Genomic DNA, 22513 nt, shown 5'->3' on the forward strand with positions numbered 1-22513 from the left:
TGAAACTTGCTTTGGCTGTTTATTAGCACAAGTAATTCATATCAATCTAGGGGAGTATATGGAGGTGACTGACCTGTCTGTCCAGTAGTCAAACTTACATATATTTAGATAAGTCCCAATTCAATTGTGATGAAATGAAGTTAATGGGAACATCAGAACCTTAGGCTACATGAAGGCATCTACTCACTTCACACTTACAATAAAGATGTAGAGTGTACTGTAGATCATTTTTCACCATTCAATCGGAGATGCCATTATGACCCTGGGGATGCTTTGTTTTTGTTCACAGTTTGCCGATCTACTGGCAAGTAATACACGTTTCTGTTGTCCACAATGTCAAGTTAAGAATGAAAGAACATGGTGCAATATGGCATTTCTAAAATGAAATAAAACATGCACAAAAAAAAAAAAGGATGGCTATATTGTAGTTTATTGTTTCTTTAACAAAATTTGTGTTGGCAGCTAACTACAGAAGTAGAGGCACTTATTGCAACTGCTTACCTCAGCGTTCCTACCTCCAGCGTCCTCCTTCACAAGAAATTGCACTTTTTTGATGTACAGTTAATGTACATTTGGTTTCCCTTTTCATAAAACTATGACCATCAAGATGTTCTGTCAACATAGAAGACAGAATGCACATTCAGATGTCCAACAGGTCAGCGCTATACCGACAGAATGTCATTTCAACAAAAATACTTTTAAACATGTAGCTGCAGCTTCCTCCCTCAGAATGTTTGGTTCTCTAACTTTCTTTTTTTAATCAATAACTACAGTACAATAAAGAGCATATAAATCAGGAATGCATAAAAACTATAATAATTGTAAGGCATTTTGGCAAATTGTGTAGTCTTCAGTTTCTAGCCGTCTTAAACAGATGTTCCTTCCTTTGACTCTCCATCCTGATCCTGCAAGAAGGAGAGAAATGTTAGTTTATTTTAGATTCTATGCTTAACACGGATGAAAAAACAAAGCTATGCCACTTCATGTGTTGGATAAAAAGGGCCGTGTGGCAGGCTGGCGAGTGGATAGAGGCCCAGAGACAGACTGCAGTTCAAAAAAATATACTTTTATTATAAATAGATACAAAAATAAAAAAGGCACAAGGGCCAAAACAAAAGGATTGAAACACAAAAAGACAAAAAAGCTAAATAAAGGTTTCCAGGCTGGGCAATGCCTTCACTAGATTTAGAAAATTGAAAAATCACAACCAACAAAACACCAACCTGCTTCCTCAGCTCCCTCCTCTCAAATGAGGAAGCCTTTTATGTCAGGTGGCTGGGCGCTGACTGATCGTTAATTAACCTAATCAACTAATCAACCCCAGCCACCTGAACATAATAAACCCAAGCAGGTAGGGGAAATTAACCCCATCCCTGCCAATTTAAAAAGGGCAGAGCTTTGCTCTGCCACAGGCCGGTTTCACTTTCATTTTGTAATTGTATCCAATAAATAATACTTATCGTAAAGCTCCTTTTTGACCAGATCGTAACCAGATTGAAGACCTTTTGAGTTGCCCATTACCTTTAACTGAGCGACGTCTTCAGAGTCAGAGGTCACAGAATCCCCAGCACCTCTCAGTAAATCAAGTTGAGTCTGCAGGTCTGACACCAACGTCTGAGACTGATCAAAGATAATACAGGTTACAGCACATCTGTCCAATCACCACATTATGCTCCTTTCCTGTGCAACACCCCATCTGCAGTGTTATACACAACAGAGGAAGTGAGCGCAATGCTTCATACTCAGTGTGGGAAACAAGGATAATGCCAATTAGATGTTTGAAATTATTCGTTTTTAAGACTTGGTTAGTGATCACATCACATTCTTTCTCCGCTCACTAAACCCTCCAACCCCCCTTGAGGAACTGTGCCCCGGTAGAGTCCCTGAATTCCCCTCTGTTGTGCTTCACTTTAACTATGTGCACCATGCCTTCTCTCCTGGATAAAAAGTGTATTGTTCCACTGAAAGGTAGTTGTTTTTTTGTTTTTTTTAAGATCATTTTACTAAACCTCCTCTGTTTATTCCAAGATTACCGGCACCCACAAAAATAAGCGGTTGATTGAAACCAGAAGGGTGTCCTGGAACTGCAAAATGCTTGTTAAAAAGATCCAGCTGTGGCTTATCTTAGCATCGTTTTCAGATAAACCCCAAAGCCTTTGCTCAACCTGCCTAATCACACAATCCCAGATGATTAAACTCTCCAACCAGATTTTTTTTTTTTTGCAAAACCAAAGCCAGACTTGCCTTCTCAAGCACCAACTCTTGTGTACTTTGCTGTAGACCTGCCAAACGAGAACCCCCTGAGGGCAATGAATAAAGGACATCAGTAAAAAAAAAAAAATGTTACCTGATCAAAGTCGCCAGCAGCCGGTTTCTGCCTTGGTGTTGGTTCATGGTCTAGTTTTTCTACAGTTTGCTCTAGCTGAGATTTAAACAAACAAAAACAAACACAGTTAGCATGTATTCAATAATAATTAAAAAGCACACCTCTCAAATTCACTGTTAAGACACAAAACAAAACAAAAAATGAAAAACATGGAACAGCTGCTGAACTCTTTTAAAACATAGAATAAGACTTGTAGCACAGCAGTCATCCATTCCAGGTTTTAGTACAAGCTTGATTAGCCACAGAATATAGGTAACAAGCTCAGGTGTGTCTTATTAAAAACTTCTAGGAAAATCAAGAATGGATCAAACTGCTACGCAATGACAGCCTTGTTTGTAAAAGCACTAACAGAACTTTGAAAATGTAAATTGAGCTGGAAAACTAGCCTCCGTTCAAACCTGAATGTCATATTTTTACACAGCTGGTAAACACAAATTGTTTTGGATTATGAAAAATCAAGACCTTTCTGGTTTTTAAACCAAAAAACAATAACTGTAATATAATCTCTCAAACATTATATGCTGGTACTTAGAAATGTTTATTTATTGAATGCTTGGAACCAAGTTATTTCCAGTGATGAGGGTTTATTAATGTTGCAAATTCTTTGCCTGTACAGATTTTTGTGAAAACTTGCAAAACAAATGATAACCAGACAAGCAACATCATAGCTGGCTAAACTGTGTTAATACACACATAGACAAGCTAGTAATGAGCAGTTATTACCTTTCAGGAAGTATTGAAGCATACAGTACATGACCAGGTTAAGGGAATATAGGACCATCGCCAAGTACCGGTCTTCAAAATCAGATAATTTACAAAATGACATGTAACTTACTGTAATTCACTTTAAATTAAAATGTGTCACGTGTTTAAAATTGGGTCAATTTTAAAAACAAGCAAAAATACACAAATTAAATGCAGTATCCTGTACTATTTTTGCAGTTTTACCATGCTTTTCCTGTGGTTACACCATGCATTTACCATAGTTTTCCACGTTTATTAATATACTTTACCATGCCTCGCTATTCTTTACAATGCTTTCACTCCGCTTTATCACACTTTGCTGGTTTTTTATCATGGTAAACTTTAAGGGTAAGGATACAGTTGAACATTGTATTTTTCCAACATAACAACTCTCTGAAATTATATATTATATATATACAGTGCCTTTCAAAAGTATTCAGACCCCTGACCAGTTCTCTCATATTACTGAATTACAAATGGTACATTGAAATTTCGTTCTGTTCAATATTTTATTTTAAAACACTTAAACTCAAAATCAATTATTGTAAGGTGACATTGGTTTTATGTTGGGAAATATTTTTAAGAAAAATAAAAAACTGAAATATCTTGCTTGCATAAGTATTCAACTCCCGCACATTAATATTTGGTAGAGCCACCTTTCGCTGCAATAATAGCTTTAAGCCTTTTGGAGTAAGTATGTACCAGCTTTGCACACAGTGTCTGAGTGATTTTGGCCCATTCTTCTTGGCAGATTTGCTCCAGGTTGTTCAGGTTGGTTGGACGATGCTTGTGGACCGCAATTTTCAAATAGTGCCACAGATTCCCAATGGGATTGAGATCAGGACTTTGACTGGGCCACTGTAGGACATTCACCTTTTTGTTCTTGAGCCACTCCACTGTTTCTTTGGTCTTGTGCTTGGGATCATTGTCCTGCTGAAAGGTGAATTTCCTCCCAAGCTTCAGTTTTTTAGCAGACTGAAGCAGATTCTCTTGCAGTATTTTCCTGTATTTTGCTCCATCCATTCTTCCTTCAGTTGCAACAAGATGCCCAGTCCCTGTTGATGAGAAGCATCCCCACAGCATGATGCTGCCACCACCACACTTCACTGTAGGAATGGTGTGTCTTGAGGCATGGGCAGTGTTAGATTTGCGCCACACATAGCGCTTTGAGTTTTAGCCAAAAAGCTCTATCTTGGTCTCATCTGACCACAAAAACACATCGCAGCTGGGTCACTCTCATGCTTTCTGGCAAACTCCAGATGTGCTTTCAGATAGTATGGTTCAGAAAATGTGACAGCAACTTTAATGGTTCACAGGTGGAAGCCAATGGTAAGGTAATTGTGTCCTCGTTAGGGCAATTTCTTTCATCGGTGCAAACTGGGAGCTTCCACAGCACAGGGGTTGAATACTTATGCAAGCAAGATATTTCAGTTTTTTATTTTTCTTAAAAATATTTCCCAACATAAAACCAATGTCACCTTACAATAATTGATTCTGAGTTTCAGTGTTTAAAAATAAAATATCAAACAGAACGAAATTTCAATGTACCATTTGTAATTTGGTAATATGAGAGAATTGGTCAGAGGTCTGAATACTTTTGCAAGCCACTGTATATATACAAAATATAGTATGTGAGCATGCTATAGTGGTTTGAAGCTAAATGATCGTTGAAAATCTGTCTAGTACTTCCTGAAAAGACTCTGCAGAGTGCTCCCCCTAGCACACAGTCTCATCACCTTGTCGGGTTCCAGCTCAGTTTGGTCAGTCTGTGACACAACTGCTTCTCCGTCCTGAACATGGTTCTTCATTTCACTCAGGTGCTGCCTCACCTGGAATAAAGGATCGGGAAGCTCTTGCTTAATACAAAGAACGCATCTCCCTTCACAGGGCTTCAGTGTATTGGCTTGAAATGCATAAAAGAAAAAACTGATGGACTAATCAAATTTGATATCATTCTTTAAAAAAAAAAAGTCTGAGCCAAGGAAATAGCACAGTACAAATTCCTTCTTTTATATTTAATACATCTATATTTGTATTGTATTCATAGAAAGAGGGGTGTTGTATGTTAACCTAATGGTGCCGTGCTACAGAAGTAATAAAGCACACAGACAGGAATGATGCAATCTGTGCAGTTTTCAAATACAGCATTTAGAAAAACGTACTCCATGAAAACATGTCTACAAATGGAAAGGGCTCTTACCAAAGCAAGCTCTTCACTTTGTTTCTGTACTTCTGATTTGGCTATTTCCAGCTGGCTCTGGGATTCTGATAACAAGACCCTTAACTAGAGTGGGGAGGGGGAAAAAATAAAAAGGAATTTCAGTCAAATACAACCCCCCTAAACCATATAAACACATTGGTGCCAGCATCAGAAAACAGTACTGTAGAACATTCTTTATAACTGGACTTACCAGAGACACCTCTTCAGAGTAATTCTGACATTCTGAATGTGCAGTTTCCAGCTGGTTCTCCAACTGGGTTTCCAAGCGAGACACCTGCTCCTTCAACTAAACAAACACAATAACAAAGCCTGTGAGCAGAATGACCAGGCTGCATTTATCTGTTAACTCAGTGCTGTTGATGAGCCCTGCAGTACAAGCCTCTGTATACAGCTGCATACCTGTTCTGTGCTTTGGCATTCTAGCTTGAGCTTCTCCAAGGCCTCCTCCAGACCCTGCACCCGTCCCTGTGCCTGTCAGAAAGAACCAAGCCCTTGTTACAATTAAGAGAGAAAGAAATTATTCTGATGGGGGTATAGATCTATCATCTAATTCTAAAATCAGCCCATTCAAAACATTTAAAAAAATGCATCCTTACATTTAACTATGCAATTAACTTTGATATCAGTTTGTTTACTATATATAGAACCAATATTGCCATCTACATTATTATTTTTTTTTAAACACACAGAATATAAGCAAAGGTGAACGATATGCATAATAAATAACAGGAAGTGTTAAACACTGCATTTTCATCTGAGATCTCCTCAGTGGAACAGTACAGTGTTAGGATGCACCCTGTCACCTACTATTCGCTGTATCCGAGCGTATAACTTATGGGTACCCGAAACACGACACGTGCCTTTTTAAGTTCCTCCTCTGACTCTTCCAGTTTGGCCTTCCACACCAGCTCTTCCTCCTCCACACTCTTCTGCAGGTCTTTCAACATGCCTTCCTGTGAAAGAACGCACACACAAACAAACATAAGAACAGAAACCCTACTTAGTGAAATCAATACTAAGTTATTACTTATTTGGAAGGCACACTCACGGTTTCAGCGAGGACGCTCCTGTACTGGTCACATTCGGCCTGGAAAGTGTTTCGAGATTCTTCAGCTTCTTTCAACTGAAGTGCTAGCTCCTAAAATGGGAAACAAGGTACAGATGGATGAAACCTACCAAAGATCTCAAATACAAAATGCTAAACACCCCAGGCTATATCCACAAGATATGAAAATCACCATTTAAATAAAATACTCACTGGCCATTCTGTGGTGGTTGTTGTTTGTTGGCTCACTTCCTCCTGGGCCTTCTGTTTAAATTCTTCTAACCAATTAGTCTGAAAAGCAATTATATTTGTTCAGTACTCGTAGGTGAGTTGGATCATTAGCCAATGTGAACAGGTAACCTCCAGTACCAAGTACATGGTTTCTTTGTAGCTTTATTCCTAATATCCTCTAATAAACATATCACACTGGAACCTCACGGGACTCCTAGGTCCCAGTCTGAGGTAGTGTATAAATATCTGTAAAAAATATATAAATAAGACATGTCCTGTTCTCATGTAGACTTCAGCAAAAATAATTCAGGACTGTAAGGGTTCAAATTTAGAGGTCTACATAGATAAGTAACAAACACAGCGGTTACACTGTATAGAAATGTATAATGTGTTTAAAGTAAACCGACAACAGGCTTGGTACCTGGTCTGTGTCTACAGTGATCTCTGGAAAGAGAGCATGCAAGGTCTCTCTCATCTCCTTCTGTAAAGCACTGAGCTGCTGCTCTGCCTTATCCTGTAAAAGCAAATGGACACACACACACCTCTTTGTAAGTTTCTTTAAAATCACTGACCAACATACTGCACGGATAATAGACTTTAAATCATGCATTCTGAAAGAAACCTTTTAGGCCAGAAATACAAGCAGTATGAAGTTGCCAAATTGTACTACTTTTTGTTTGGCTGAACATTAACATAGTTACCAATTCTGTGATACTGTCCAGGGGCCATATTACAAAAGCATCCTAAGTGACATTCTTATCTTACCTTCAGAGATAGTATGTCTTAACTACACGTTTAGGAGAGTTGATATTACAGAAAATGCTCTCCTAACTTATTTTGTTCCTAGAAAGAAAATTAACTGTGTCTGCTTTTACATCTCTCATTAAAATCACCAACCAGATTCCCAACTGTGACTTTTAAATATGTATATTTCTTATTTTTTCTTTAAATGCAACATTCTGAAACAGTTTGCTACAGACTTCTAACCTTGGCTGTCTTAGTCGCATCCAATTTCTTTTCACATAATTTTTCAGCCGAGCTCATCGCTTCCATAGCTTTCCAGTTTTTCTCACGGAGGTCCTATTGGAAAAAGGTTGGATGACAAACCACAGCTGGATATATACTAGTATCAAAAACTGACCATCTGGCACCAGTCAGTTCAGAAGAGAGACACCCACGGCCGTATTCACAAAGCATTCACCCTAGTGCTGATTACACTGCAGAAATTGGCATGGTTTAAGTTGTACTGTAGGCGACATTTTTTAATTGGGGTATGTGCTTTGTAAGTTTTAAATAAAATAACTCTGGACAATAACAGCAAGTTTCTTCAGCTACCAGTCTGTTTCAATTAAAAAAAAAAAAAAAACACCACAAACAGGGTGGAAAGAATTAAAAAATAAAAAAGAGCATCAAGGAAACTCTATATCCCTTTCCTATTAATGTTCATAATTTAGATCCTTACAAAAGTTTACCACAGTATTTTTGCAGTTTTACTGTGGTTATACTATGCATTTACCGTAGTTTTACCATACCTCACTATAATTTGCAATGCTTGCCTATATTGTATCTATGCTTTACTACAATTACTACAGAAAACTTTTAAAGGAAGGCCTGGCAGAACCCGGAACTCAGGCTAAACTCCAAAATGCAGACACTTAACGCAAATTGAATCACTCATTTATACTTAAATTATTGAATTACATTATAAAAACAAACATGTTAATTCCTGCAATACTAAATTTACCACAAGTACACTATGTACTTTAATTTTATAAACACATTATTGAAATGTTCCAGACTAAATTGATCAAATGAATGTAATATTTATTGGAGAAATTCAAACTCACATTATTTTTGTTTGCTTGCTGTTCAACAGTTTCTTTCAGCTGTAGAATTTCTTTCTCAAGTAAAGACACCCGAGCGTCTCTCTCCTTTAAACTAAAAGGAAGCAAAGACCGTTGGCACAACACCAAAAAAAGCAGCTAGTTGTACTGTTAATTGTGTGACAATATCTTCTGAAATATATACCTGTTCTGAAGCTGCTCAGTCTCTGCTGCGTTGGCAAGCTGTGTAACATGGCAAAATAAAAAAAGGTAAAATACTACAACCCTGAGATTAACCTCCACATTTAGACTTGTTCATAGTTTTAAAGCTGGGATTACATTTATAAACAGAAGGGACTTGTCCAAAATCATGAAGTCCGTGGCTGAGCTGACCATATGAGATCATGTTGCTTTACAAATCGTAGGTCTTACAGTGAATTACCAAAAACAGACTACACTGGATTACAAAAGGACATAAGATTTCAGTGAATTACCAAAAACAACCACAAGATGGCACAATTAGCTCATTTAAGATTCTGCTTTAAAATCAGTAGGGTGTGTGTAAATCTTACACAGAACTTTCACAAATACATTTCAACGTTTTTTAAAAAACAGACCCATTTGATTTACCGAATACATGGCGAGGGAGCATAAACACCAAAGCAAGTTTTACAGTGTATAGTACAAGTTTCAATTTGAATTTTATGTGATCTAAAACCGTATTTTACAGAACGCAGTTTATTCAGTGCAGTTTTACCTGCAGTTCTTGATCCTTCTCTGACTCTTTGCGCTGCCCTGCCTCGAGCAGGGTCTCTATGGATCTGATCCTCTCTTCCAGATGCACTTTCTCTGCATTGGCCTCGGTCAGCTGTGTCTTCAGGCTCTCCACCTCCTCCCATTTGCTTTTCAATTCTGCTTCTCTGGAGGATACTTTCGACTGGAGTTCTGTAGAATAAAAATATTCAATTGAAATAAGTTTTTTGTGAAAGAAAACATCCCCCCCATACGCCACTGCTCCCCATGTGCATAAACGTCATTTCATGGGTGAAAAAAAGAAAAAACTTCCATTACATTGCAGTTGGATCCATTCCTAGTTTTACTAGGAGTTTAATCAGGCCACGCCTGAGCTTGTTACCTATACTGTGTGGAAAACCAAGCTTGTAGTACAACCTGGAATGGATGAAACTGTTATGCAATAAGAGTAATTTCCAGCCACTGTGTATTTGTTATCTCATTCAGGTGAGCAGTTCCCAAGATTAGGGGAGCCAATTAGGTGTCCGTATTGTGAAAACCAAATATGCTGAACATCTCAGTTCCATCACATTTGAGAAAGTGGTTTCCCAGATATATCCTTTGTTCAGCTCAAACTCCAGCAAACTTAGCTCACTGACCAACATTCCTACAACAGCATGTGCTAATAAATACAGCTGTCAAAATCACGAACAGCAAACACTCCCAACTAGAGAACTGATGACCTTTTTAAAACTCGACAAGGCTTTTATCACGTTGTCAAATAGAAGTTAATTTGCAAATACATCAGGGTTGTGATAGATGCAGATTCATTAATACTCAGTACGCACATTTATTATTAACCCAATGGCAGATGGCGACAACCAACTACTCGATCATTGACAGAACTGGATTTCCTTTCAGCGGAATGATTAAGAAACTGACCCGTGAGGTTTTTGAGCTCTTTCTTGGCTTTCTCCAGGTCTGACAGCAGGCTGGTGTTGTTGCACTCCGTTTTCCTGAGTTCTTCACTGACTTCATCCAGCCTCTTCTGCAAAGTGTTCTCATTGTCCTGCTGGATGGACTACACACACACATTGAATACATTAGTGCAAAGTTCATGCTCAAATAGTTAAGGTGTTAATTACAACTACAGGGAGATTTTAAAGCTGCCTGACCACCTGGGCAAAATGGCTCCAAATATCGATCTTCCCTTTTACGGTTTTATGCGGCTAACTGCCACAAATGTAATCTACATTTAGATAAAATGAATGAATACTAATTAGCAATAAAAAAAAATAATGCTTGATTTCTATAGAATGGTACAGCAAGTACTAAAGCAAATAAAATAGGAAGCTGTAAGTATTATAGCTTAAACAAATACTACAAGAAGCTACAGAAAGCACTACTTCAAATACAATAAGAATATGGGTATGGTGCTTTTATCCAGGCATTTCCGTTAAGCAGTCAAATAACTTGATTATTCTTGTATGAACTACCTCATCTTATGGAGACAGAAACAACCACACCTAGTAGCACTAGAAGAACCATGTGCAATAATCTGAGCCTAAAGCATTTCAACAATGCGAAAAGTGCCTCGATTTTGAAGTCTTCTTCTGAATTAGCTTTCATTGAACTAAACCCGAGACAGTCTCTTATCATTTAAAGACAAGACACAAGTTCACATTGCGTTTACGGCATCAGTGCAGTGCGAGTGCAAAAGAAAAGTCCATTCTACAGTGATGCATTAACTGTTTTTGTTCCTGGACAGCTGGGAACAGATTCACAGGCAGCCTACATGGCAGAAAGTGAATTTATAGTGCATTCAATCCAATGTGGACCAAGCAGGGATTAGGTATCATTTCAGCTTGCGTGGGGCAGGAGCAATGGATTACCTGAAGCTGACTGATCTGTTTCTCAAAGGCAGCCACCTTGGCCTCCAGGGCCTTCCTCTGCTGCTCATCCTGCTGCAAGGCCTCCGATTGATCACTCAAGTCTTTGGTCAGCTTGGTGCACTCCTGGCGAAGCTTGGCCAGTTCAGCATTTTGCCTGAAAAAGAAGAATTTAGCCATAATTGCAATTACATTAGGTGTAACACCAACTATCATGAAAAAGACTGCAGGAACAGACTTCTTCTGGGACAGGTCGAAAAATTAGCCAGGTCTTGTAACACAGGATTAGACCAATATCCCCATTAATGTGGTATTTCTATCAACACACACACAGACAGAGTATACAAAAAGACATGCAACATAGTACTTTATGTTTTTATAGATAATACCTCCGCCAAAGTATAATTCTGAACAACTGCAATGTTAGTCGAACGGCAGAGTTGGGGGTCATTTTCTTTCTAAAATCAATTCCCCAATTCACATTCCTTCGAACTGGAAATTATTAAAAGGGAATTGATTTTTAAAAAGGAATTGGAATTGAAAAAAAAGGAACTGACCCCAACCCTGTTTAAGATGTAAATCAGACGTGTTCGCAAGACAAATAAATTAGGGATTTTTGCTTTATTGCAGCAAATTCTCAATGTTGAGCAATGAGAGGCAGAAACCAAACAAAACTGAAGTATGCTTCAGTAATGTACAGCAAATCAGTTCAGCAAAATTCTGTCATTTGAAGTTTTTGTATTAAAAAACAAAACAAAAAAAACAAATAAACTATGTATACAAAACAGAATCATGGATTACCACTTCTGCAGCTAACTACTTATCAGTTTAGCAATAAGTCAGATTGTTATTGAAAATTTACAAAATCAACAAGAACCAAAGTTTTACTAAAGGCACATTCCTCCTCCAAGGTATCTAAAGTACTTTTTTTCCCCCTCTGTTGCAACAGGAATAATGCACTTAAAAAAAAAAACACTAACCATAACTGAGAACTATCATGTGAATCAGGTTTAATTACTTTTATTGCGCATCAAATAGGGACAACGGGGTGAACTGCTGGCTTGGAAGATAGAGTGGCTGTGCTTTGTGTGTGAATGCAAAGTGTGCTCCCTACTTGCTCTCTGTCTGGCTGGTGGCTTGGTTGAGGGCATCTCTCAGAATGGAGTTCTCCTGCTGCAGACGAGCCAGCTGGGCATTGGGGCCATTCTCCAGCTGCTCCTGGAGGGTCCGGATCTGCAATTCAAAGCTCAGATCAGGGTTCTTCACACAAACATGGGGGGGTGGGTGGGGGGGGGTGTATTGACAGCACCGTTTACATCAGAGCTGTCCGACGGGTGGCTCTTGAGTAATACCTGGCTCATTGACCTCGATACGGCTCTTTTGCTTTAGCAGTGAAGGCTAGATAATGTGTGGTTTGTGGTAAAAGCAGCTCTGAAACAAAATAGTGGTTTGTAAACGCATGCAACATTATGGGCGAGCACTAAAATGCAGAAAAATGTAGTCTAAAAAAAATCCCATCTTTCAGACAAAAAAGGTTGGAAAGCTCTAGGTTAGATCATTTGTGTGCAAAGCCTATGAACATGTACACAGCTAACAGTGTTTGCAGGTCTCTCCAGTGGATTTCTGCTAAAAAATGTATGGCTTCAAATAGGCGAGAAATGCCGACAATTTCCTTTTATCTACAGAAAAAAAATTTAAATAAATCCTGTGTTATACTGAGCATGTAACGCACAAGTGTAGCCAGCATGTAGTGACGTTACCAGGAATGTATTTGTTTTGGCCAAAGTACAACAAACACAAACCAGGATATCCTCTGAGGAGAGGTTTTATCATTTAGTGTACAACTGTAGACTTCAGTTTTGCAACAAGCATTACTTTTATCTCTGCTATTCTTGTCAAAATGTGGTTATATTCAGTTGTCAATGAAAATAGCCTTGCCCTCTTACAGCAATAAGACACTACAATGTACACAATCGTTTTTTGTTAAAAGAAATACCTCCCCCCCCCCCCAATTTTGTATACTCCCTTGAACAGTGCTGTAGACTTGAGTGCAGCACAGTGTTTCGTCACCTTGGTTTGCAGTTGTTGCGTCTCGGTCACATGGTCCTGATAGCTGGCCTGCATGCGAGCCTGCACAGCAGTGATCTCCTTCTCTTGAGCACAGAGCTGCTCTTTGAGTTTAGATTCCACAGATGATACCTTGGTTTTCTCAGCAGTCAATTCCTAAATTAAACACAATTTATGCCTTTAATACAGAGGAAGGGAAATAAACAAGTACAAAAAGAGAGAAAAAAGAGGGCAATGCATCAACAATTTTTGAAATCTCTAAATGGAATAATAAAAGTAATTCTCCAAAAACTTGTAAGAAACACAGGTGTAGTATTTATTTAGGTCATAGCTAATGATGCTGTACGGCTAATTTCCATGTTATGGTAGACCATTCTGCTGTCAATCAGACTAAAGCAATAACAATGGGATTTGCTTTTTTAGCTAAATGAGCTCAGCCAGCCCTTGTTAATGAACAATCCCAGGACGGCTTTGACACAGTGGTTCATTTCTCTAGAAATAGCTACAGTAAAAATCCCTCTTGCAGCACACACACACAGTACTGCCGCGGGCCAAGTGTCAAGCACTAACTTTACTCCAGAGTGGGGAACAAAACCAATAGTGAACAATTGAAGCAGGATCTCCTCACCTTTGTGAGCTCTCGTAGTTTATTCTTGGCAGCAGCAGCATCCTCTTGCTCTGCAGAGAGCTGTTTCTCCTTCTCGTCCAGCTGCCGTTTCAAGGCTGTGATGGGGTCTCCCTTCTGAGTGGCCTGGACAAGAGGGGGAAAAATGAATTAAATTGAAACCATTAATAACCCAAAATTCACAGGTTAATAGGCTTCCAGTAACATGCTTGGGAAAGACATCATCCAGGAAATATAGTACTGTGAAAATGTATTTGCCCCTGTCTGATGTTCTGCATTTTTGCAGTTTTTAACATTGAATTTGGTCAGATCTTTTTGTGGGTTGTAGTAGTATATAGAGGAAGTCTGGAGAGAAAAAATGACACCAAAGTTTGGTGCTTCTTTCTTTTGTTTGGTATGCAAGGTAATCAAACATGCAATCTTCAGGTGTGAAACAGTTATTGCCCCCCTAGTTAACTCAACCCAATTAAAGGGATAATTAGGGTCATCTGTTTAAATACTTTGGTTAACAATCAAGCCTGATTTGGGCCAGCCCTGCCCAATATAAATCTGACTAACTTTGGCCCTTACCAGCAGAATGAAGTTGTCAGCACACAGGTTCTCAAGGCACATCATGCCACGATCAAAAGAAATTCCTGAAGACCGCCGGAAAAAAGTTGCTGATGCCTATCAGTCTAGAAAGGATTACAAAACCATTTCTAAGGCTCTAGAGCTCCACCAAACCACACTTAAAGCCATATTGTCCAAATGGAGAAAGTTTGGGAATGTAGTGAATCTTCCCAGGAGTGGCCGTCCTGCCAAAATCTCACCAAGAGAAAGGCGTAAAATTGTCCAGGAAGTCACAAAGAACCCTAGAACAACATACAGGGCTGCAGGTCTCTCTCACTTCGGTTAAGGAGTGACACCGGGCAAAAATGCGATTCATGGCAGAGTAGCCAGGAGGAAACCACTGCTCACTAAAAATAACATGAATGCTCATCTCAAGTTTGCCAAAAAGCACTTGGATGATCCTCAAGAGTTCTGGAACAATGTTCTATGGACAGATGAGTCAAAAATGGAACTTTTTGGCCAACATGGGCCCCGTTATGTCTGGCGAAAACCAAACACTGCATTCCACAGTAAGAACCTCATACCAACCGTCAAGCATGGTGGTGGTAGTGTCACGATTTGGGGATGTTTTGCTGCATCAGGACGACTGGATGACTTTCCACCATTGAAGGAACCATGAATTCTGATCTGTATCAGAGAATTCTACAGGAGAATGTCAGGCCATCTGTCCGTGAGCTGAAGCTGAAGCGCTGCTGGGTCACGCAGCAAGTCAAATGATCCGAAACACACAGTCCCAAGTCCAGACCTAAACCCCATTGAGATGTTGTGGCAGGACCTGAAATTAGCAGTTTATGGTTGAAAACCCACAAATGTCACTGAGTTGAAGCAGTTTTGCAAGAAGGAGTGGACCAAAATTCCTCCACAGCGCTCTAAGACTGATCAATAACTACAGGAAGCATTTGGTTGCAGTTATTGCTGCTAAAGGTGGCGTAAACAGTTACTGAGCCTAAGGAGGCGATGACTTTTTCATACGGGGCCGTTGGGTATTGCTAACTTTCTTTAATAAATAAATGAAATAAGTATCAAAATTGTGTTATTTGTTAACTGTGGGTCCCTTTTATCGAATATTAGATTTTGGTTGAAGATCTGATAACATTCAGTGTCAAATATGGAAAAATGCAGAAAATTAGACAGGGGGCAAATAATTTCACAGTACTGTAACAGGTGGTGGCGTTTATCCACTTCTACAGACACAAATCTCCAACACTATTTGCCATTTACAAGTTTCTTTTTTATTCCATTATGAGATGCTAAAATTTAACTCTAAACCAAATACTTTATTGTGAAACACAATTTTATTAATACATAAAAACAGGTATACAATTTATCTTTAGAGGTTGTTTCCCAAGTATATTCATTTAAGGTTAGTACTGCATTGCCTTGACATTCTAGCTCGTGAACAGTAGTACAGTAGCTAAGTTTTGTTTCACCGTTTAATTTCGCAGTGACAATGTGGCCCAATGTAGGAAAGACCTCCCTGTGTGTGTGTGTGTGTGTGTGTTTGTGTGTGTGTATTTGTTTATTCGCTAGCAGTGGCCAGTAAAGTCTGGAACCCATAGGCGCGGCACGGCACGTGAGACATTTTGCTGTCTCTATCACTGTCATTGCTTTAACATGGTGTTGGACAGATCAGCGCGGGACGATACCGTTAGTCCCGCTGTGACGCTGAACGGTGCCGCTCAAATAAAACCCAGAGCGTTTTTTTTATGGCTGCCGCGTGGCACCATCGGTGGATTAACCAATCACAGCCAAGTGGTGACAGCACGTGCGCGACAGGAAAAATCATGAATGAAACTGTCTACGGAGATGTCCAAGCACCCTGAAGTGATTGATCCCTCCCATATTTCGTACAAGGACAGGCAAATCATTATTTTTTACATCGTCCCTGATAAGCATTCTTTCTTTAATTAATTTGATACCATTATCACTTATTTTCTTTTTTTATTATTTCTGTAGTTCACTATTATTTTTACTAAATAACTGGCTGAGACGGTAAAAGGATATATTTTCTAAACACTCCTGTAGTAGGCTACTTGCTGCCAGCAATGTATTTTATGCTTCTTTGCTAAGCTGATGGCCCATTTCATACACCTGCATATAGACGACAGAAAAACACTTTGATGAACAAACCTGTATTGTTATTTAGTAGATTATACGTGGGCATTACAGCTATGGAGAAAAGTTTTGCATCACACCCTACAGAATTAACTATTTTTGCTAATAAAGTCAAATGAAACCTGCTGAACGTTACGTTAACATACTGAATTACATTTCACTTTGTAGTTTTCCAAAAGTTGAAAAAATGTGACATTTCAAAATCTAACATCTAACATTACCTACCACTGCAATTATTTATTATCAAAGAATTGGACCAAAAGTGTGTGGCACATGATGTAGAGCTGTGTTTTATATTGTTACCAAGCATTAGCAGAACTGAGGTGAATTAATTAACCCAATATGAAGAGGCCTTACCGTGTGCCAGGTGTCCTGAACAATGCCTGTCTTGTCTGTCAGAATTTCAATCAGACGCTGGGCTTCTCCCTCACTGAAAGCCATACTGCTCACAGTGGAAACCAGAGTCTTGTAGGGTAGGTACAGGGGACCATCAAGGGAGTCAGCAGGAACTACTGGAAAAAAACATTAACTTTGAGGTCCGAAACTACTACAACAAACATATAAGTTGATTATGAGCGAGCCAAGCCCAGTTTAATAACTTAAAATTCCCCATTCTATTGACAGCAGAAAGTCATCATTAACTTGAAATACCTTGTCCTGTGATCTTGAGTAACAGTAAAAGAAAGTTAGACTAACACGTTGACAAGCGTCTTCATCAGTGTTTATTAAAGACAATTCCCCCAGTAATTCTTTCTGATAGTACCTTAGCTGTTGATGTAATTAAAGATCAAGACTGTCTCCATTAATGATCATATATATATATATATATATATATATATATATATATATATATATATATATATATATATATATATAAAATGGGAGAATCCAGTGGACGCACATGGAATTAAACGCATCAACATGATGCTTGCATGCACTCTGTCTAAATAGGATTCTGCCCTAGTGCCAACAGAAGGCCAACACAATTCATCTGCTGTCAGTGGTGAAGTAGGATTGGGCAACAGACCAGCATTTCAGTAATATAACATTTACTTTATTTTTATGTGTAAATTTTAGCAAAGAATATTCTTGTATGTGTTTATTAGCAGCACTGATTACAGTAGAGAAGTTTTAGAAATAAATAAATAAATAAATAAATGGGCCTCAGCATATTGAAATTGTATGATTTTTGTTTCCACACAGAGCAATTGTGTTCAGCTAAAATAATCTAAAGCCAAGAGTTTGCAGAACGATCACAGAGTATGTAAGGACGGAACTTGGTAAGCTTTTTCGACACTTACTTTAACGTGCAAGTCATTATTTTTAAAAAGTAAAGCTTTGCAGAACATCTGTTCATGAATCATCTACTTTCAATTCAAAAACGGCAGCCTTGAGTTTCCTTGAATAGTCACCAAATCCCAACAGTACTGTATCGTCTCCTCACCATCATTAAATCCCAGTCCCAGCATCAAACCCATCCCTGGTACTCAATACACCCTCCAGCATGGAGAGTACTACTACAGCACATAGACAACAAAAGAGGATGCAGTGTTAGTAAGCAGCAAACTGAAGTTTATCAAAGAAGAGCAATTAGCAAGCATGGGAACAACACTGAACTTCAGTATCAGGCAGCACAACAGTCATAAAGGAAACCAGTAAAACTGACATTTAGGTGTGCCATTAGACTGCTATCATTAGATCTTCGGTATTTTACCCTGACTTTCATACACTCCTTTAAGAATTAAATTGATATCTGTTGTGCTATTCGTGCATCCCAATCACAACTGAGAAACGTGTTAATAGTAAAATTGATTTAATTTAGGTTTTTTTTTTCTGTTAAACACCTAAATGGGCTTTTTTTTTTCTCAGAGGAAACTAAAAGGATAAGCGTTTTAGGACGTGTGTTGGTTTGGTGTGGCTGCAAAATCAAACGTTCAGTAAAAACCATGTAAAGATTTTAAGTAAATAAAAACGGGACATTTATGGTGAAAAATATATACATATATTGTATATTGACCACGTGTTAAACAGAACTGGGAGATTAGGAGTAGAGAATTTACTTCTAGTGAGTGGATCAGGAAAACATGGCAGTTGATGCAGAATTACATTTCAATTCTTTACACTTAACGCATTTGATGGTTACAATTGAATTTGTTTATTTGATCAATTTATTCTTTAAAGAACAATCCAGTTAAACAGTCCCGGCCGGCTCAGTGTTTTTAGAAGGATCTGCTGGGTTTTGCTCGGTCTCACCCCAGAACAGTAGAAGATTAACCTGCTGCAGCCTTCTGGGCATCAGAGCCTGACCCAGTGCCAGGCTGAGCTTTGTAGCACCAGCCAGAGACAGCGCAGTGTGTACACAAGTACTCAGACTGTCAGCCCACTAAGCCTTTTTCTAACAGCCAAAACAAACCGCTGCATAAATAGAATGGAGATTTCCACCACTGTGCTCTTATCAATGAGACAGGGCTTAAAACACCACAAGCACCAGCACTCAAGAGCATTGTTCAGAATGTAAAACCGACTATATATAAAGGCCTGTAACAGAGAGCAAATGAATTCTTGTCAACAATATCCCTCCCGACCTGTGAGGGCGCGGTATAACAGGAACAGTGTGCCCCGGACTGGATGGGTTGACAGTTCATTCCAGGGTCAGTTGGAAGTTAGTCATCCAGAAAGGGGGAGTAGCCAGAGTACCAGAAGACATTGCCTTAATGCGTTAGGCGACGATGTGTCAGTCATGGATTGGAGAGATGACTGCACTTGCTACCAAAGGGGGCATGACTGAAGGTACATCAGGGGGGTGTTGCCAAGCGATCTGTTCCTTTGTTATGGTTACGAAAGGACCAGTGAATATGTACTGTGTTAAAGAAACAGTGAGTTTTTGTGTGTTGTTTTGATTCTCTATTAAGCAGTTACGTTTGTCACTTATAGAAGGCTAACATCTGGGAGCTGTAGCTAAACAGCTAAACCCAGACTACACTTCACTACTGTGCACGTATAAACCTGTAAAATAAAATAGCATTTTCCTTTGAAAGCCTGCTTCCAGCTTTACTAGTTCGAGTTTTAAAATGCTTTCTCCTTATCAAGTAACTAATAAGATGAAAATACACATTGGCTGCTAAGCAGTTAAAGACGCAGAAACTGCTAATGCAAATGTTGATTCATTTTGAGTCCGTTCACTTGTGTGTCAAGCTGCTGCTCCTAAAAGGCCAGTCTCCCTTCCCACAGGTCTCAAATCAGCCCAAGCCATGTTCCTTAGCTCTCTGGAAATGGCTTTCTGCATGAGGTATTAATTATATTATTAATTATAAGTTTTGCACTATGTGTATATGTGTGTCTTTTATAGTTAAGTTGTTTTTAATCATTATGTTTAAATTGTGTGTGAATGTGTTATTTATAGTCGTTTTAATGTGTTTACTAATTCAGTTGCATTAATATGCTTTTATATTAAGTTTCTATATAGTATTATGGCAGTTTGGAGTTCTTTTCATTTCCCATCAGCAAAACCAGCTACGTGTGGTTTTTCACAGCCTAACAATACTTTGTCACAAGTGGGGGGGGGCCTTGTCCAAAGTATCATGCTTATGTGATTGTATTGGAGGTATACCTTTCCTGTATATAAACTGTTTTTGAATCAAAAAACATTTGTCAGCTTATTTTTTTCACTACAACTCCAAAAGAATTTCTTCAGCTGTCTGAGCACAATGACAAAAACCAGTCTGTCTCTGTGCACAGACACTGGACTACAGTACAAACATGTGCATTTTCAATTTATATCATGTCCTTAATCTAGGCATCACTGGCTGGCACTCATAACACAAGTGTAAAACACATTGTGATGACATAAAGCATCTATATATATATATATATATATATATATATATATATATATATATATATATATATATATACATACACACACACACATTATATATATATATATATATATATATATATAGCTCTGGAAAAAATTAAAGAGACCACTGCAAAATTATCAGTTTCTCTGGTTTTACTATTTATAGGTATGTGTTTGGATAAAATAAACATTTTTGTTTTATTCTATAAACTACTGAGAGCATTTCTCCCAAATTCCAAATGAAAATATTGTCATTTAGAGCATTTATTTGCAGAAAATGACAACTGGTCAAAATAACAAAAAAGATGCAGTGTTGTCAGACCTCGAATAATGCAAAGAAAATAAGTTCATATTCATTTTTAAACAACACAATACTAATGTTTTAACTTAGGAAGAGGTCAAAAATCAATATTTGGTGAAATAACCCCGATTTTCAAGCACAGCTTTCATGCGTCTTGGCATGCTCTCCACCAGTCTTTCACATTGATGTTGGGTGACTTTATGCCACTCCTGGCGCAAACATTCAAGCAGCTCGGCTTTGTTTGATGGCTTGTGACCATCCATCTTCCTCTTGATTACATTTCAGAGGTTTTCAATGGGGTTCAGGTATGGAGATTGGGCTGGCCATGACAGGGTCTTGATCTGGTGGTCCTCCATCCACACCTTGATTGACCTGGCTGTGTGGTATGGAGCATTGTACTGCTGGAAAAACCAATCCTCAGAGTTGGGGAACACTGTCAGAGCAGAAGGAAGCAAGTTTTCTTCCAGGACAACCTTGTACTTGGATTGATTCATGCGTCCTTCACAAAGACAAATCTACCTGATTCCAGCCTTGCTGAAGCACCCCCAGATGAATCCAATTTTCAGCTTTGCCCAACACCAGGTCGTCTAATGGTTAGATGGAGACCTGGAGAGGCCTACAAGCCACAGTGTCTCGCACCCACTGTGAAATGTGGTGGAGGATCGGTGATGATCTGGGGGTGCTTCAGCAAGGCTGTAATCGGGCATCTTTGACAGTGCCTTGCAAAAGTATTCAGACCCCTGACCAATTCTCTCATATTACTGAATTACAAATGGTACATTGAAATTTCGTTCTGTTCGATATTTTATTTTTAAACACTGAAACTCAAAATCAATTATTGTAAGGTGACATTGGTTTTATGTTGGGAAATATTTTTAAGAAAAATAAAAAACTGAAATATCTTGCTTGCATAAGTATTCAACCCCGACACATTAATATTTGGTAGAGCCAAGTTTTGCTGCAATAATAGCTTTAAGTCTTTTGGGGTAAGTATGTACCAGCTTTGCACAGTGTCGGAGTGATTTTGGACCATAATTCTTAGCAGATTTGTTCCAGGTTGTTCAGGTTAGTTGGACGACGCTTGTGGACCGCATTTTTCAATTAGTGCCACAGATTCTCAATGGGACTGAGATCAGGACTTTGACTGGGCTACTGTAGGACATTCACCTTTTTGTTCTTGAGCCACTCCAATGTTGCTTTGGCCTTGTGCTTGGGATCATTGTCCTGCTGAAAGGGGAATTTCCTCCCAAGCTTCAGTTTTTTAGTGGACTGAAGCAGATTATCTTGCAGTATTTTCCTGTATTTTGCTCCATCCATTCTTCCTTCAATTGTAACAAGATGCACAGTCCCTGCTGATGAGAAGCATCCCCACAGCATAATGCTGCCACCACCATACTTCACTGTAGGGATGGTGTGTCTTGAGGCATGGGCAGTGTTAGGTTTTCACCACACATAGCGTTTTGAGTTTTGGCCAAAAAGCTCCATCTTGGTCTCATCTGACCACAAAACCTTTTCCCACATCGCAGCTGGGTCACTCTCACGCTTTCTGGCAAACTCCAGAAGCGCTTTCAGATGGTACTTTTTGAGTAATGGCTTCTTTCTTGCCACCCTCCCATACAGGCCAGTGTTATGCAGAGCTCTTGATATGGTTGACTGGTGTACCATTACTCCACTCCCAGCCACTGAACTCTGTAGCTCCTTCAAAGTGATTGTTGGCCTCTCTGTGGCTTCTCTCACAAGTCTCCTTCTTGTTTGAGCGCGGAGTTTTGAGGGACGGCCTTTTCTTGGCAGTGCCTGGGTGGTGTGATACAGATTCCACTTCCCGATTATTGATCCAAGTGTGCTCACTGGGATATACAAAAACTT

At 39.0% G+C, this 22513-nt stretch overlaps 1 protein-coding gene across 3 annotated transcripts in view; it reads right to left on the minus strand.

The window, feature by feature from the left end:
* Nucleotides 1–414: 414 nt before the first annotated feature.
* The window catches only part of LOC121315714 (ribosome-binding protein 1-like), a 32039-nt gene continuing 9940 nt past the window's right edge, over nt 415–22513 (minus strand). For 2 of the 3 annotated variants that reach the window (XM_041250057.1, XM_041250058.1), the window contains exons 3-23: nt 16845–16999; nt 13767–13889; nt 13142–13294; nt 12186–12304; nt 11075–11228; nt 10125–10263; nt 9208–9395; nt 8656–8693; nt 8475–8565; nt 7615–7707; nt 7049–7141; nt 6610–6687; nt 6400–6489; nt 6212–6304; nt 5751–5822; nt 5542–5637; nt 5331–5414; nt 4867–4959; nt 2348–2422; nt 1522–1620; nt 415–905 (exon numbers count right to left, since the gene is read on the minus strand). In XM_041250057.1, the coding sequence (XP_041105991.1) occupies nt 867–905; nt 1522–1620; nt 2348–2422; nt 4867–4959; nt 5331–5414; nt 5542–5637; nt 5751–5822; nt 6212–6304; nt 6400–6489; nt 6610–6687; nt 7049–7141; nt 7615–7707; nt 8475–8565; nt 8656–8693; nt 9208–9395; nt 10125–10263; nt 11075–11228; nt 12186–12304; nt 13142–13294; nt 13767–13889; nt 16845–16999 (2165 nt within the window). In that variant the 3' untranslated portion in view covers nt 415–866. The remainder of the gene's footprint in view (nt 906–1521; nt 1621–2347; nt 2423–4866; nt 4960–5330; nt 5415–5541; nt 5638–5750; nt 5823–6211; nt 6305–6399; nt 6490–6609; nt 6688–7048; nt 7142–7614; nt 7708–8474; nt 8566–8655; nt 8694–9207; nt 9396–10124; nt 10264–11074; nt 11229–12185; nt 12305–13141; nt 13295–13766; nt 13890–16844; nt 17000–22513) is intronic. The other variant, XM_041250059.1, reaches the window with a different exon arrangement.

The sequence above is a fragment of the Polyodon spathula genome, chromosome 5, assembly GCF_017654505.1.
Source record: "Polyodon spathula isolate WHYD16114869_AA chromosome 5, ASM1765450v1, whole genome shotgun sequence".
NCBI lineage: Eukaryota > Metazoa > Chordata > Actinopteri > Acipenseriformes > Polyodontidae > Polyodon > Polyodon spathula.